The sequence below is a fragment of the Phoxinus phoxinus genome (assembly GCF_949152265.1).
Source record: "Phoxinus phoxinus genome assembly, chromosome: 23".
Lineage (NCBI taxonomy): Eukaryota > Metazoa > Chordata > Actinopteri > Cypriniformes > Leuciscidae > Phoxinus > Phoxinus phoxinus.
The window spans coordinates 8,670,577-8,688,408 of record NC_136898.1 but is presented as its reverse complement, the minus strand read 5'-3'; the positions used below and the strand labels follow the sequence as shown (position 1 = coordinate 8,688,408).

Sequence of the window (17,832 nt, the reverse complement as noted above, 5' to 3'; positions counted from 1 at the left end):
CCTCTCCTTCTCTTCTTTCTCCTCCCTTTTCTCCTTCTGCTTCTCCTCCTCATCCTGCTGTTTCTCCTCTTTTTGTTCTCCTCTTCCTCCTTTTTCTCCCTCTCCTTCTCCTCTTCCTCCTCTTCCTGCTGCATCTGAATCTTTCTTCTTCTCATGCTCATGCTCCTCCTTTTTCTAAATACACTAAATACAGTTATCGCTTCTTTAGTTTGCTTCTTCTAATTGCTTCCTCATCGTATTCCTGTCCAGGTTCATATTCTGCTTTCCCTGTCACTCTTTGACCTGCTAGTCCTCCTATCTCTTAGTTGCATATTGTGACCTATGTTGCGTCATTATCTTTTACTGACGGAAAATGCAGTCACATGTTCAGACAACAAATAAAACTTTGCTCATAAAAGTCAAATGTAAATGAATGTGGGCAATTGGAAGAATGTTTAGGTAAACTTCAAGACAAAAAAAAACTTTTGTGTGCCCTACAATGAAGTTTGATACTCCTCCCAAAGTTTGTTCAAAAGTAGAGGATGTCATTTGTTGAGAACAGGAACAGACCTTCATTCTTATCTCTCATCCTTTGTTTCAGAGGCGTTCAGGGCACCGGTGTTCAGAAATGGTCCAGATAAAAATGGCTTCACTCTGGGCTTCCGTAAGAATATCACCCAGGTGTTCGGGGACCAGAAGCTATGTTGGTGCATACCCATTTACAGCAGGTAAAAACAAACACACTTTTTTTTAGTAATAGTATGCACCAATTAATCATTCATAATTACATAAAGAAATGTGTATTAAGAAAGTAAAAGGTCATTTTTGTTATGCTAATTGTAAGATTATAAACGCCCTCAGTGTTGTGTGGCAAGTTATGGTTGCATGAGTATCTGTTTTTTTCTAGTTCAGGCGATGGCTACACATTCCCTACTCGCCTAGTCAACGTTGACTCAGAGCAAGGCAATGTTGAACACCAGGCCATTAAATGGTAATTACAATCTACTTTGTTTACAATTCCTCTAGTCATTTGAATGTCAGTATAATTCTGCAGTTCGTCATGAGAACAAATTAAACCATGATTATTTTTCCCTTTAGATCATGTGCATTCTCTTTTAATCTCAGACATTCTAGAAGTCTGTTTTCCCAGAAATGTCTTCAGAGCATCACTGTTAATAGTCAAATGTAATCGAGGGTGAGGTTTATTTTAAGGGAAGTGGAAATCTCCATAAGTGTTTGTGACTGACACATAATGGTTGTTATGGTAACAGCACTGTTGATGGACACACAAACCCCAGACCTCTGAGTGAGTCACAGAATCATCTCCTAGGCAACAATACGCACTCCGAGGAGCAGAAAGACGGCGGTCCTGCAAACATAGGTACGTCACGGCGGAACTTTTACACCCTTTATATTGCTAGAGAACATTGAAATCTGGTGGGTTGTTATCGCTTAGATATTGTTAAAAGTCTAATGATTTCTCTGAAGCTTTTATGGAGACACACTTCTCCTTAATGTATTTATGAAACTGATCGGTGTGGAATTGTCTTCCAGAGGTATGTCAGCCTGTTTCTGTCACCATGGAGAATGAGTCCTAATCAGGTAAGACTTAGCTTTAGTTTGAATTTCACAAATTAGCCCAACAGAGTTTTCTGTTTTTAGTTGAAAACTGTCATGTAAACGGCCCCTAAGATCTGGGCAAGAGTTTTGTAGCTTTGAATCTGTGTTTTCTAGGGATGTTTTCTAAATACTTTAATGTTATTTATTTTTCAAATTAATTACAAAAAAAAAGTGTACATGTATATCTTTAACCAAATTGTCAAATTAACTCACAAAATTCTGGTATGTGAAACTTGCATATTTAGACAAACATCACTGAAAGTCCAGTTCAGTGAGTCAAATGTTGATTCAGTTACTGCTCTGATTCAGTGAGTTAATTCAGTGGAGGATTCATCACACTGATTCAAAGCAGTAAAGGTCCGTTCACACCAAAAATGATAAACAAAGTTCTTTCGTGAAATTATAGATGCCGCAGGCTCATCAGTCCTTAACCCAATCTGCTTGCAAGAACATCATTCTCTATAAGGCACAGCTGATTGGTTCCCACTATTGGTAGCCAATGAGCTTGCTGCTTAACATTTAAATTCTTGCCTATTGTTTGCTGTAGCAGTTTTAGAAGCCCGCTTTTAGAAGCCCTCCACCTTCCCCAGCTCCACCTGTATATCGGCTATCGGGGTGATTCATGTTTGCTTGTACAGCAGCAGCATGTCTTGCTTGCTCAAAGCAGCATGTTGTGTGAACAATAATTATATTAGCATCCTGGTATCATTGTTGTAACAGTCGTGATGTGGACTTCCCTATTCTCATAGAATTAGAACGATTATAATATATATATATTTTTTTTTACTTTGTGTGAACGTCCTTTAACTCTTGTGTTTGTATTCTTGAACAATTCATAAACCTGTTCATAGGAGTAATTTGTTCTGGAATCGCAGTAAATAAAAATGTGTTTTTTCTTACCATTGTTATGTCACATGGTCTTTTATCTCCTCATCATCGCGTTTCGCAATTACATGTCCATTGAAACTTTTTTTGAAAGATTTTTTGATTGGTGAATCAAAGTGTTCGCTAAATGGATACTTGCATTCCTTCTGTATATTTAGAGAATGGATCTTTCCAGTGTTTGTTTATTCTTACACAAGTTTGGTTTCTCTCTCCTTACAGGACCTTGGAATGGCACCAGGATTATTTTTCCTCTCTTAAGGATTCTCTTGTTTCGAAGACCTTGTGTGAAAGACCGCATAGCCCTCAGATATAATGCCTTAAGGTTAGCAGCATCATCTCATCATCTCTATGGAAATGACCTGCAGCACATCGCTGCGGTGGATTTATTTAACCTGCGTTCATATCCGCACAGACTCTCAAGTTGTTCGCACCAAACACCGATCAACGACTCTTTCGCCAGGTTTTATCTTTTTTTTCCGAAATGCACATTTATTTGATCAAAACGCCCTAAGATAACCTTCAGGTTTTTGTCTGTCCAATATATATATAATGTATTTATACTGGTTAATCTCTGGGATTACTTCTTCTTTTTTTTGACCAAAAAAAGTTCGGCAGGTGTTTCTACCCAAGATGCACTTTTGTCAGCTGCAGATGTTAACTATCTGAATTAACATGCAAGTGCAATGCATTATTTGATAAGAACGTGTTCCTCCGTTGAGTAAAACTCACTACACGGAAGCGCCAACTAATGTATGAATTCTAGTCAAGTATTTTTTGAGATAATTCAGAAGGTGCAATACTTTCCTTTTTAGATCTTTACATTAATGTACTCTATTTGTGGAAAACTTAATGTAGTATTCAGTGGTATACAATAACTTCGAGGCCCTCTACCCATTCATTAACACTTTTTCAAACCTCAAGCCCATCAGCATTATACTATCAGCTTTGTGCCTTTGTTTGAGGGCTGGATTTGGCAGCAGATGGCGTGAATCGTGACATTAAAGCACACTTAATTTCTAGGTTGTGTAGCACATGCAGCTCGGTTGTTTATTACAGAAGGAACTCAGGCCAAGACGTTTAACTTTTGCAGGCTGCAGCAAATGTGGAAAAATGAATTCTAGCATATAGTATCATGTGGAGTTTTGACAGGATTTCCTTAATTTAAGTTTGAAGACAGCTGAAGTTTTTACTCCACATGAATGTGTAATCTTGGTGTAGTTTAGTTTTGTTTCTGCAAGTGGGAGGAGTTCAGTGAGGTCTGTTTACAGATGCACGTCTTCATTTATTCCTGGAGAAACGTGACCTCATAAGAAAGCTCTTGTGTGACTGAAATACATGCATATCTGCTTGAAAAAGATTTGTGTTGATACTTTGAAAATAGCCCATAAAACTCATTTCAGAGTGGATGATCATGGAAGGCATTGAATCGTGTTTGTAGTTAACAGTTGCTATATTGTTTTTTTTTATTATAGTTTTTCAGAATTTTTTATTTATTGCATGTTAATATAAAAAGTATTGAAAAGCAATGACCTAGTTAAAGGGGCTATGAATTACCGATTGAATTATGACCCCTCGATAGCATTTCTGCAGAACTTGAGCTGACGTAACCATTGCGACATCAAATAATTACTGATAGGCTGCTGCATCTGCTGGAGGTCATGTGGTATTTGAATGAGGACATGATCGTCTTTATAAACATTTTTATAGGACTGTGATTATGCCGAAAATAATCATTTTAATATCAAAGAACTCACTAATCAATCACTTACTCCCTCGTGAATTATGTAATGTATTACTGGAATTTAAAAACCAAACGTATATAGGACCATTTTCTGAGTTTTATTATTCTTTCCAGAAAAAAAAAAGTTGTACAGAATCTTTTTTGTACTTACTCTGCAGGCCAGTTTGGTTCATGATGTTATATTTGAAGATGTTTCTGAAGTCTAAACAGTTTGCACAGATTTTCCGTCTAATTCAATTTAATGTTTGTACTTTGCAGATTTACCAAGAATTTAATGTATGCATTATGAAATTGAATTAATAAAAAAATGTTGGCACTCCATTGGCATGTGACTGATTTTGACTGTAAAAAATGAATGACAGTTTTAATAACTGACAACATGAATGCTCACTACCTGTGCTGAAAACCCCCCACTAAATAAACCTCTTAGAAGTCATTAAGACATTATAATCAGTATGAAAGTGACAACACAAATGATTAACTCAGACATTTTAATAAAATCCACAACATTAAAAACAAATCAGGAAGACTTCTAACCAGAGGTGATTACTTCAGATGCTGCTCAAAGCCAAACATGGCTTTTTGTTACCACAGAACAGAAATGTGAGGATATTTGACCATTAAAACAAACAGGCTCTAACAAGATGACATACCAGGTCCCATTAGAACTATAATATTTCAGTTTTGGGAAAGAAAAATAATAACCACACTAAAACACCAGCACAGACGATCCACTCAAATACAGGCATGAAAATAATTTGCTCAAATTCAACAATGGCAACTAAACTGCATCCATTGTGTTTTTCTTGATGTTTGTTACAGCAGTAAATAAATAACCCACTTCACAGCTCATCCAAGTTGTCCATGTATTTTCCATTTCTTTTTAAGAAAGGAAACAAAACTGTTCTCTCAAAATTGCAGATTTTATGTTCCATTTATTCAGAGACAGATACACCTTGTGAATAATTATCAGCAAAGCCTAATTTTCCTCAAAAAAGTAGAATTGATTAGTTTGTATTAAAACTACTGTGATGACAGATTCATTACATCAGTATTTACTTGACACAGGAATACAGATGTTACAATCCAAAATTCAATTTCTGACTTGAATTTACACACTTGATGCACAAAGATGCTTCCATACAGCAATTACAGAAGATCAGACAGTTACGAGTGTATAACAACAAAACCATGTGACCTAAATGAAAACAAGAACCTGACACTGTCAAAACCAAAGTCAAAAATGCAATGCAAACTTAAATACGCAAGTAAAAAAAAAAATCATAAGAGCTTTAAAACAATCATGCTTAGAGCAAACCAAGCATGCACCGGAGGCAATGAAAACGCAACCAGGGCCACTTGGGCCACAGAGCAGGAACGTGAGACTGCCTCACGCCGCCCCCTACTGGAGCGCTCAGCTCATCACAGGCCCTTTAAGAGAATGAGCTCTTCCGCCTGTGTGTGACTCCACACAAACACTACAAGCTGACACTCTAAACAGCAGAGCAGCTGATGCTGGGTTCTCTTGCTCACACACGTACACCTCGCCTGCCTCCTCTTCATACAGCATTTCTGCGCTTTAATCAACCCCCTGAATCAGCTAAGCTGCGTTCAACCTCTCCAACCGTGTCCGAAGTAAGCGGTTGTCTATGCACGCTGCGTGTTAAGGGGGAAATCCTCCATTCTTTCTTGTTAAAGTAGCTTGATGTGTCACTCCGCTCTTGTTTTTTTTTGTCGGTTCGACAAAAACTCGCAGTATCTTTCCCCTTTATATTCATCCTCTCTCTGTGACATCACTTCCTCAGTGGAGGATGATTGGTTTGTACAACAGTAGGTCAGGTCTGCGGTTCAGCCTACTTTAGCCCAGATCAGGAACGCGGGGATGTCTCGGACCGGAACGTTGCGTGTGAGAGCTTTGACTCGCAGGTTGCGGTCGTCCGTGAGCAAGACCACCTCCCTGCGCAACCGCACTGGCCCATCTGGTGGAGAATACAAAACTGGTCAGTCAGGAAGGAGAAATACAAAGAAACAAACAAATTCAAATAGCATCTTGCTTTTATAAACAGGATGCTTTCAAGTGTTTAAGTATGTTTATTACATGCTCTCTGAAATGCTTGACTCTGATTGGTTAGTCGTGACATTCTGATAGGAGTGTGCGATATTGAAAAAACACTTAATGTATCCTTCAAAAGGACGCGAAACGATGACTGCCTTCAAAGATCCTTTAAAGAGATGTGCAGCCATCAGATTGAGAAGCACTCTATATCTCATGTCCCGTCATTATTTATGTGGTGAAAAGCTGTGTAATATGTGATACAAAACTGATAGGAACTTGCTAAGAACTGTACTTCGTGAAAGCTTTGTGTTTAATGAGCTAATAAAATATCAAATTAAATCAACATTTTGAGTCAATTTATTTACTTAAATGGCAGGTAGTCAATGTAATAAAAAAGGATAATGTACATTCAGCTGGTTATTATCGCAATATGAATATGAAGGACAAACAATATCAAATGCAGATGGCATGCAAAAGTGCCTAAGAACAAATAAGTGAACTGACTTCTCTCCACAGGCATGAAGTCCTTGGCTTTGTCCTGACAGTAGTGCAGACAGCAGGACAGGATGACATCATCGTTGTTGCCCTGGGGAAAGAAATGTACAATGAGTTGGTGGCTTTAAAATAGACTTTATAGTCCCATGTGCATTAATGAACTTTAAAATGAACCTCTAAAGGGTTTTTTCCACACTAGTTGCGGGTTGACGTGAAAACGTTTTCCGAACCACAGAACTGTGTCTGAATGTTACATTCCCTGAAGACCAATTCTGCAGTCTCTCCTTGTCTTGTGACTTATATGAGAGTGTTAAGACAGATATTTTTAGGACAATCTCTTAATCAAAATGAGGCTTTCTCTAACTAATCAATTTTTTAAATAAAATAAAGAGCACTGATGATTTGAACCTCAGCATCATAAGTTTTAATCAGTTTGAACAGCTTGCTTATTCATTCAAAACTAATTCAACAACTAATTTGTCATCGCAGAACTAAACAAAAATGATTCTCGCAAAAATGATTTAAGTAAACATTACTATGTATTGTTATACTGGTTCATATACTGTACACAACAGTTCAAAAGTTTGGGGTTAGTGTTTTTTTATGCTTTTGAAAGAAGTCTCTTATGCTCACCCAGGCTGCATTTCTTTGATCAAAATAGTAATATTGTGAAATATTACAACTTCAAATAACTTTTAAAATATTTTAAATGTAACTTATTCCTGTGATGGACGTTTGATTAATAAAAAGTTCAAAACAACAGCATTTATTTGAAACAGATTTTTTGACAATGTAAATGTCTGTCACTTTTGACCAATTTAATGTTTCCTTGCTGAATAAAAATATTAATTTCTTTATAAAAGAAAAGTGCTTGATTGGCACTTTGGCAGCATACTAATAATGTGGAAATCATCAACATTGAACATTTTGTAACTAACACGAATTTTGTGGCTGTTAGTCAAAATTATACATTCCCTGACTTTGAAATAGCATTTTATTTTATATTATTTTATGAGTAAATACATAATTATAAACATATAAACCATCAAAAGGATAAAAAATATATTTAAATTATTTAGCTGAACCACTACTGACGACACCTCACCTTTAGCACTCAACTTGTTGGCAAACTTACAGTGGTTTAGATGAAAATAAAACAATAAGGAAAGAGGAAATTGAATAGAACTGAGGTTTGAACCAAGCATAATCCCCGGTAGATTAGCGCCACCATGCTTTCACAAAGGAGAAGAAACACAGACCTTTTGTCCAGAGGTGTCCTCACTGCGGAAGGCGATGGAGTCCAGTGGGTTTCCACGGCTGGTGAGCGCTCTGATGCAGGGATCTTTAGACTCGAAGGCTTTCTCTAGACACATGACCGCTGCTCTGGCTCTCTCCTGCACCTGTCGGGCATGGGCACCATTACCGATCCCCTCACGACTGTCCTGCCCTTTAGCCAGACCGTCCAACTCCGTGATCACTGTCACAAAAACAGAGAGACATTAGACGGAAAGGAAGAGTGAAACATTTGCGTGCATTTTAATGATCAAAGAGGGTCTCACCGATAAGAGGCACAACCAGAATGTACGTCCCACAGGCCAGAAGCCTCCTCAGGTCCTCCAGATGATCTATGAAGCCGTTTGTGTCAGGGACCAGATAGTATGGCCTGATCTCAATCTCCAGCTGCCCACCCATCTGCAGGACAGCCTGGAGGACAGAAACAGACACTTTGTCAGCTCTAACTCATTGGCTTGATATATTCTGGTGCCAGAAACACTGACTAACAGAAGTAGACAATGTGTATAGATAAAGAAGTTGGCATCTTGAGATACCTGAATCTTGTCCCTGCGTTTCTGCTGCTGTGCCAGCTTGTGTGTGAGAGCGTGGCGCCGTGCCCTCAGCTCTCTGATATCATCCTCGCTTCCGTCTCCTTCAATCTCTCCATCGATCTCCCCTTCCGAAGCAGAGAGAGATGATTCCTCCACAATGACATCATCCTCCTGAGAAAACAGTGGAATTAGCAGTGCTCTGGCCAGAGAGTTAACCGCACACTCTGTTGGGTGGGTTACTGGAAAAAGACTGTCAATGATTTAGGGAAAAGCAAAACAAAACAGATGAAATTCTCTTTCATACATCCAGGAAATGAGAGGTTTGCTGTACCAGTTCTTGCGTTTGCATCTTGTTCACTGTGTTTACGCCGGCTGTAAGAGGTGTTGCCATGGAAATGTACTTTCCTCCCTTAAAAGCCAGCAGCGGCTCTTCTTGCCCGCACATAGCTTCCAGGAAGTATTTCAGAACGGTCACTCTCTTACAGTCAGCTGCTATAGCCTACAATACAGAAACAATCATTCAGATGTGAGAAAACTACATCTGCTAAAGGTTATTTATTCAATTAAATGTGATTAATATCATAAAATGAACAATGAATTTGACTCAAGTAAATAATTGAGTTGAGTGATCAGAATAAGAATGGAAGCACAGATGTTTTCACTCACATTTATTAGTAAATGGACTACATAAAAAATATAAAACAAAAAAGGCCAATTTAATCAACTTTGAATTAAAAAAGTGAAAAAATGGCAAATTAAGAATTAATAAATTGCAATTATTTGAATCTACTAAGAGCAATACTTTTGATACATTATTTCACCCAGGAGGCAGTACATTTTAGCAAATTGGAATTTTAAATAAATAAGTAGCTAATTTATTAATTAAAATAATCTACAGTAGATTTTTTAACTAAAAAAATAAAAATAAAAATAAAAGATTAAATTGAAAATTATTGTGATCTACTGAGTCCTAATTTTTTATATATTTTCCACCCAAGCATGCAATTTGGCAGTGTGGTGTAATGTAGTAGTATGCATAGACGTGTACATTACTGACCGCATCTGTTCCTTGGTCTATATAGCAGGCTTCCTGTGGGGCAGCGAGCAGCGGGACAAACCCAGATAGCATTTTGTCCTCCTCCAGCTGCAGGACTCTGAGCTCCTCGTCACCTCCTCCATCCGCATCAGCTTTATACAGCAGAACCTCACCATGATACACGTGTGAGAAAGAGTTGCAAAGATCTGCAAGACACTGCCACACATCTGTACTCCCCCTATAAACACACACAGAACCATATTACTCCAGCTCAGCTTCACATCAACACAGTCCTGTGAACGTACTGCAAGCAAAACTCACTGAATACTGCAGGGAGGAGGGTTCCACTTGTCGGGGTGACCGAGCATCCAGTCGGACCAGACCTTCATGCTGGGCAGCAGCTCTCTCAGGTCAGGAGGGAAGGAGGACACCCGTACCATCCCCTCTTCATCATCCATCTCATCAAACTCCCCCAGCTCTTCTGCTGGGATAGACTCTGGGTGAGACCAAAAAGAGAAAGCAAACTATCAGACAAGGCAGCATAGGGCTCACAAATACTGAGATGTTTACCCACAATGATTTGAATGACCTCTTAAGAATGTAAAAAATGCCTATTTTTTTTGTTCCAAAACCTAGCTGTGTTGTGGTCTACATAGGCAGCTCTCTTCTAAGGAAGAATCCTAACTAAGTAGATAGTAACTCATGTCCACAAACTCAAAATGTTAGTTTACATGAAGGGAACAGTAAACCTGACTCAATTGATTTATGTCGTCATTTTAGATAATTTTTTCCCCAAAGTAATGCTGTAACGCACAGTGGTATTGCAAGCTCCGTGCAGTCCAAATTTTGGCCTAAAGAAGTATCTAATCTAATTATACTGTCTACCTTTTTAGAGCGCACCTATAGTGCTGTGTGTGTAGACAGCACACTAGGTTTTGATACGCATCATCTACTCACCAGCAGGCGTTTCCTTCAAGAGCTCAGTGCAACGTTGGACAAGAAGACCAAACATAGCTAAACCTAGGGATATGGTCTGCTCCTCCAATACAGACCGGGTTTCACCCTGCCGTTCAGCTATGAGAAAGAAAGAGAGAAAAATTGAGTGGCATAGCAAAGTGGAAAGCAAGAAAGATTATTTTCAACGGACTGGAGAGGCTCTATGGCCGCTGCTAGTGTTGTATTTTTACCTCTAATCTGTGCGTTATGGATGGTGAACATGTTAATTGTGATGATCTGCAGCATGCGTGTGCTGCCGAGGGGGGAGGGGCTGTGCTGGAGGAGAGCCCGAAACTCCTGCAACACTCGACTGGCTACAGCAGGAAAACTCTCCATCCTGAGGACCAAACACGACACATTATGCAACTGAATATACCGTACCAGAATATTCTAAATAAAAAAAATCTAAATTAATTTCTGTGGTAATTACCAGCATGTCACAGATTCTGTAGATATTTTATTTATTTATTATTATATCAATCAGCAGCAAAGGCTTTTTTATGGCAAAATTAAAACATTAATAAATATTTTAAAATCTAACATTTTCCCAGGAAAAGTATTTTTTTTTAAATGTCCATTAAAAATATATATAATATATGCCAAATATAATTTAAGGCAGGAACTTCCAATCAAATATGCTTTATAATCAAAGCTGTAGATACAGATGAACTTGTTCTGATCCCAAAAAGTTCCTCTCAGGAACCTTTGCAAATGATACATTATCAAGGTTCTCCTCAAAAATCAGCCCTCTGAAATCTCAATATGATTGGACTGAGATGAACTTCGAAGTCAAAAGTCAATTTAAAAGCAAAACAACACAGTGTAAAAACTTCTGTTTACAATGAATCTGTCAACATTGAGACTTACCCTACTTTAGTGAAGAGCTTTCCATGAGTGTATAGGAAACTCAAAATAAACCTCTTATTCAGCTGTTCAGAAAAGGACAGAAAAATATAAGTAAAAGTGTAATTTACCTTCAATGCTAATTTAGCTACAATGGATGAAATTACAGAGATTGTTCACCGTAGAAAAAAGTTTCCCCCCCGAAACCAATAGCTCCATTGGTGTGCGCAGTCACCAAGAGTTAATGCATAAACAAAATGATCCGAAAATGTACCACAGGAAATTATCCGAAAATGTCGCCACAGGATCAACACCTTGATTGGCAGATAAACCTAAAACACTCTTATTTAATTAAATCAGTGTATTGCCTGAAGCCAGAATCAGAGGGCTCAAAACAACCTGCTAACCCTGACAAAAGAACAATGGTGGGGTGGAAAAAGGTCACATTTCTTTGAGTAAGTGTGCATGCTGACGTGGGCAAATATCCAAGGTTACCGAAATGAGGGCACTATGACGCCCTTTTCTGCCACTGATGGTTGACTCATAGTCAGCCTCATCATTGCAACTGATAAACAACTTGACGTGAGCTCTTTTGCTAATGCGCGTGGCCGCGTGCCTAAGAGGAATATTTCTTGCCTAAAGTGCAACAGGCTGCTAGTCTGAATCTTTCTTAATAAACGTTGTTTTTATTTTATGTTATCTATTTGTCAGCACATGTATTAGCAATGGTGGCATTTTATTTCAGTAATTTCTCTGAAACTTAAGAGATCAGTGAAAGATTAGGGCAGTGACAGCAATCTAAACATTGTGGCCCTATGTTAGTATAAAACAATGTTTGTGATCAAAGTAACCCAGCACAAATAACACTATGTTTTCAAAAGCACTCACATCACTGGCACTCAAAGATCCAAGTTCTCCATCCAGCTCAGAGTCCTTTCCAGATTCACTGCCTGTTGGACGAGAAGCACCCGGATTCCCACTCGGACGTATCCAAATCTCCACACGGGAGGCGTCCTCGCCACGACGCCCACCCGCATGACCTCTGGAACCATGGGTAACTGCATCTGAATCCTGCTTTCGTCTACGCTCAATCTGGTCAGCCTAAGTTGGGAGAGATGAACAAATATGACACCCAGAAACAAAAAGTTTGATTCAATTGGGAGAGTGGTGTTAACATGCATACCTTGCGCTTGGCTTCCTCAAACAGACTCATCAGGCTCTCCTTGGCTGTGAGAATCGGGTTACTAGCAGCTAGACTACGCATGTAATAGTATACAGCATCCAGCTTTCGCTTCTAAAAGAGAGATGGGAGGAGAATAAATTAATTTAACTTTCATGTTAATAATAGTCATTTAAGCCAATAACATACAAGCAATTATTGAAGAAAAAAAATGGTATAAAACTGACAAGCCTACAAATTTTATTGCCAGTCTGAGACTGATTCAACAGGCAATTTTGTTTTAAATATTTAAAATAATTTTTAAATAAAACTGCAAATACTTTTATATTTATATATGTATTGATATAATATACATCTTAATATTTTATATTAAAACATTAATGTACGCATTTTAACACAATGTCTAATGTTATGCGGGTGGTCTCACCGTGTACACTGCTAGAAGGGCCAGCTGGTTGTAGGGTCGTCCGTTTTTCGGAGCAATCTGCTGAGCTTTTAGATACCAACTGAACAAGAGAACACACAAATTGTCAACATTGAAATGTGAAAACGCAACAACACAACTTAACCGATGACTTCCCATAAGTAAATGAAGGAGAAAAAAAAAAGAAAAAATTTATTTATGTTGCACTAATTCAATTTTTCATCAGTCAATATATCATGATATAAACAGAGGAGCATGTACATATATCAAAATACTGTACTATAATATAAATACACCTTTGGTTGAGTAACTTCAAGTTTAATGTAGCCATGACAGACTTACCTGCGGGCCTTCCCATAGTTAGCAGAGTCACTAGCCTGTTCACGATATCGTGCGATATCGCCCTGACAGATCATGCAGCGCTGGGCACTGATCAGAGCATACTTGACCTGAAACAAGGTAAAGTGGATTCACACTTGTTGAATGTGCCTGCATACATTTCTATTCAACAAACTATAAAAAGGCATATAGCCTGTTATAGCAAACCTTAACACAAGGAAACAACTGGGCCGATATTCCTAAGTAATTTATAGTATTTGTGTACCGTCTTGCGTAGAGGTCTTGCTCGTATAGCCATGCAGTCCATATAGTCCTCCAGCTTGAACTGAAACACTGTCTGCAACTTCTGTAGAAGTGAATCAAAGAATACTGCCCCCTAGAGCAAAAAATAAACATTGAATCTTCACTTTCGGTCACAATGGATTATTGTATTGCTGAGTGATGCAATATAAAATAAAATACAAAACTTTTTACAAAATACGGAACTTTTTTTTATTCCAAAAGGACAAGTGAACATTAAATCATCCTGAATGTGAAACTTAAGCACTTTTGAAAGTCACTCTGGGGATATAGACAACTTTGTGCATATCTACCTCTTCCAGAATGGTCATTAGCATGGTTTTGATCTGTGGGGCAGTGTCTGAGGTCTGGTCTTTCAGAAGCTGACGAAATCTCTCTATCACCTGGTAAAACACATTTTTCCACAGGGCCTGATCTAGGTTTTGAGAGTCGGAGAACTCTATGTCTGTCAAAATCACCCGCTCGTATAACGTCAGGAGTTCAGCCCTGGATAAACATCAGAAAAAAAGGAAAGGAAAAATGTAACCAGGCTGGAATAATGTCCATTATGAGACAATGACATAAAATGTATAATTGTAGAACTCTTAATACAACAAATCCCATGTTTTCATATTTAAAATTCCCATGTTTTACTTTCACTACACACCTGAGCTGGGCCATTCTATCCAGTCCCTCTGGGCTCAGTCTTTCCCGGGACAACAGGTTACTGAGTTGGAGTTCCTGACTGTCAGCCAGCCGAAGCAGCTTTCCCAGCTCTCCTCTGGTCTGCACCTCTGCCTCTTCTGGAGTGAGACTAGATCCCGCTGGAGTGGGATAACCTGGCCCACCTTGCCCATAGGGTCCATAATAAGTTGGCATAGCAGAGGTGGGATAGATCCCATTAGAAACAGGAATTTGGTAGGGAATGTGATATGGGTATGGATAGCGTGGCGGGGTGTTTGGGGAATTGGCTGGTAACGGATAACAGTAGGGATTGTCGGAATTCTGGAATTTGTAGTAAGCCATCGCAGCAGCTTGCTGGTTTTGAAAATACTCTCCCTGGCGGACAGGAGGACTTCCTGCAGTCTCGTCATCAGTATCCAGGAAATGCAACGGCCCGCATCCACCCTGCTGCAAGTACAACGCCTGCTGGAGAGATGCATGCTTGGATTGTTGGCTTGACACCAGCGCTGGTTTCTTATCCGGGTTATTCGGGTCCCAGAGTCGTCTTGCCCCTCCTCCACGGCCGCCTCTTCCTCTGCCGAGACCCATTCCTCCTCTCATTCCTCGAAGCTGAGGCCCAGGCTCAGGGGTTGAAGTTAGATCAGTGTGGGCAGGAAGCACTAGGATTCCCCTCCCACGACCTCTAGGGTTTTTTCGGCTCGCTTGCTCTTCACTTGAATGCTTGTCCAAAGGAACTCTCAAAATTCCTCCTCGACCACAAGGCGCAGGCGCTCTTTGGCCTCTTCCGCCCCCTTCAGGACCCCTGTGGGTGCTCTTGGCTTCTTCAGTAACTCTGCCTCGTCTATCTCCTCGCTCCCACGTCTCATTTTCCTCCAGCGAATCTGTGGAAGACAAGGTCCGGGCCGTCCGTCTCCTCGGGCGGACCAGGCTCCCTCGGACGAACTCCCTCTGTCCAGTGGTCCTCTCAACAGTGCGTGCTGACAACTGCCGACCCTCTCCTCTCAGTCTCTCAGCTTCAGCCAGACCGTCCATACTGGTCCCGCTACTGGCCGAACTCGTGCTGTATGTGCGGTTTCGAGGTCGTCGGATGTCTGACTGAGAGTATCGCTTTGAGGCAGCGTTGACTCGGTTTGAATCCGTTCTCTCACACGGTTTCCCTCTCTCTTTCGGCCTGTTCCCCGTTTGTTTTTCACGGCTCATGTTCTGGTTATGGCTCAGCTCCTTTGCGCCAACATTCCTCTGCCTTTTTCCTTCAGGCTGAGCTGCCTCTGTACCTTTCCCTCCTCCCTCCCCTTCTTCTTTTTTGACAAAGACCTGGTTGTTACCTTTCTCCCTTCCTGCTTTGGATTTCCCATTACCCCTCTCCTTTTTTTTGTCTTCTCCGATTCCTCCATTCTCTTCACCTGCTTGGCTTCTTCGTCCATCCCCACTAGGTTTTCTCCGGTTTGCACCATCCTGCCCACCTCCATCTCTACCTTCCTCAGACTCTACTTGGAGTTTGCTGATGTTACTAGTGATATTCTCTACATTATTCTCATTTTTGTTCGCAGAGGGGGAGTCTACACTTCCTATGGACTCTTGCTTTTTCCTGCCATCTTTCCCACGCCTGTTTCTACGCTTTTCCTCTTTCTCCCCCTTTGTAAGTGATTCGACATATTTCCCACTCACTTCTTCCTCTTGTCTTCGATCCCCATCTAATTCTTTGCTCGCCCCGGTCTCTTTGTTTCCTTGAGACCTTCGCCCCCCTGGCTGATATATCTCACGGTCTGGCTTTCGCATCTTTCGTGACTGCTTCGGGGACCTTGGCGTACCAGCACCTTCAATGCTTTTAACAGCATTTCCATCTTGTACAAGTATCTTGTCCATCTTGACAAGTAGGTGGTTCTTGCCACCAACGTGTCCTTTAGTGTTATGATTCGTTTCAGGCTGAGCATCATTTTGAATGTCTCCACTGTCTATACCAGGGATGTGAGAGCATCCAGGACTGGTAGGTGAGCCGTCAGGCATTTTGGTGTCATTACCAAAACCACAATCTTCCGGTGGGTGCTCAGGGTATGAGCCAGCTCCTTCTGAGCTGTCCTTATGTTTGCGTGGATGGCCAGAACCAGGTTTGTACAACTGCAGGTCTGGACGTTTACTGTCTCGTTGTTGTCGTTGTTTCTTACCCTCCTCTTGCAATTCTGAGAAAAAGATGACAAAAACACAAAAAAATATATTTTATTGGGTAAAAAGTACATTAGGGTTCTTAGCCCTTTTGATTCCGAGGCCTCACATTGTCAATTACAATTTTCAAAGGCTGACTTATCTAGTTTTTCATGATTTACTGGACAAGAATTAATGTTACCTTATTTTAAAAAATGAAATATATACTTTTTACTCATAATTTCTACCCGATAAAACATTTTAGAGCTTGGGTTAACAAAAAAAAAAAATTAAATGCACAAGGTGTTATGAGATTTTATTCCTTTGCATTACTTTTCCAGGTCTAGAATTTGTTTAATTAGAACTCATCCCGTAGAAATCCTGATTCTTTAAAGAAAAAAGAAAATGGATTAAAATAATAATTATCTTGATATTTAGTTTTAAAATTAATTTTGGCTCATCTTAAATCATTGTAAGTCACCTCGAGGCCCCCTAGTGGGATCCGGTCCCCTGATGTCATCACCATTTTTATTTATTTAGGAAATGTGTGATCGACTGCATTATAGGAGACAGAAATAAATAGCAAGTAGCAACGTATAATACTTTTGTTGGTCAACAAAATCAAGACCAAATTGCTGTTAAGTTACTACGGCACCTGAGGAAAATAACCTGTTGCACATCCACTGTAACACGCTTACCCAACAATACGTTTACTACATATACATAGACAGCAGTAATCAAGTTATAATATAAAGTTAAAGAGTTGGGGTTGGATACCATCTTATTTATAAACTCTCCATTTCAAATAAATAGGCCTAACTTAAGAAGTTGCCGCCTTCAATAGCCAGTATAATAGTTAGCATTACACTTACTTCTTTAAACAAATTAAAAAGATTCTTTATTATTTAGGTGGTTTATGCTAAGCGACACAGCAGGGCCTATTCAATGTAATTATGCAGGAAAACCCGGAAAAATATGTTGAATGTTTGTTTGTTTTCAAAACAAGCGCCGTTCAACCCACATGAGTGGCGACCGTTGCTAACTGTTATGCTAGCTAGCTTTAGCCAACTGAACCCTAAGTTTGACGTGACATGTCAAAATAGGGCTTGTCTTCGACTACCCCCTTTCTTACATTGTTATAAACATGGATAGAGCCCCTGACCTTTTATACTGTCGCCGTGTGTTGTGAAATTCGACGCTTCTGCTCGTAGCTCCGCGGCTGAAATTCGTACTCTATCCAGCTCGTCCGCCATTTTCGTCAGAAACAAACACAAACACACGGCGACTCGGTAGGGCCAAAAAGCCAT

General features: G+C 39.8%; 2 protein-coding genes across 3 annotated transcripts in view; one reads left to right on the top strand and one right to left on the bottom strand.

Moving 5' to 3' along the window:
* Positions 1–4,545, top strand: part of zdhhc20a (zDHHC palmitoyltransferase 20a) — a 14,879-nt gene extending 10,334 nt beyond the window's left edge. The window contains exons 9-13 of one of the 2 annotated variants that reach the window (XM_079599705.1): positions 581–707; positions 887–970; positions 1,251–1,360; positions 1,534–1,581; positions 2,704–4,545. In XM_079599705.1, coding sequence (XP_079455831.1) covers positions 581–707; positions 887–970; positions 1,251–1,360; positions 1,534–1,577 — 365 coding nt within the window. In that variant the 3' untranslated portion in view covers positions 1,578–1,581; positions 2,704–4,545. The remainder of the gene's footprint in view (positions 1–580; positions 708–886; positions 971–1,250; positions 1,361–1,533; positions 1,582–2,703) is intronic. The other variant, XM_079599704.1, reaches the window with a different exon arrangement.
* Positions 4,539–17,832, bottom strand: smg6 (SMG6 nonsense mediated mRNA decay factor; the record flags this gene model as incomplete). The annotated part of the gene is made up of 19 exons (XM_079599703.1): positions 4,539–6,204; positions 6,786–6,867; positions 8,036–8,253; positions 8,336–8,480; positions 8,606–8,773; positions 8,934–9,101; positions 9,660–9,876; positions 9,960–10,134; positions 10,596–10,712; positions 10,826–10,971; positions 11,502–11,563; positions 12,366–12,578; positions 12,661–12,771; positions 13,085–13,163; positions 13,424–13,530; positions 13,686–13,796; positions 14,014–14,206; positions 14,367–16,563; positions 17,688–17,832. 19 exons carry the CDS (start codon positions 17,830–17,832, stop codon positions 6,074–6,076), a joined length of 4,785 nt encoding a protein of 1,594 aa, XP_079455829.1. The 3' UTR covers positions 4,539–6,073.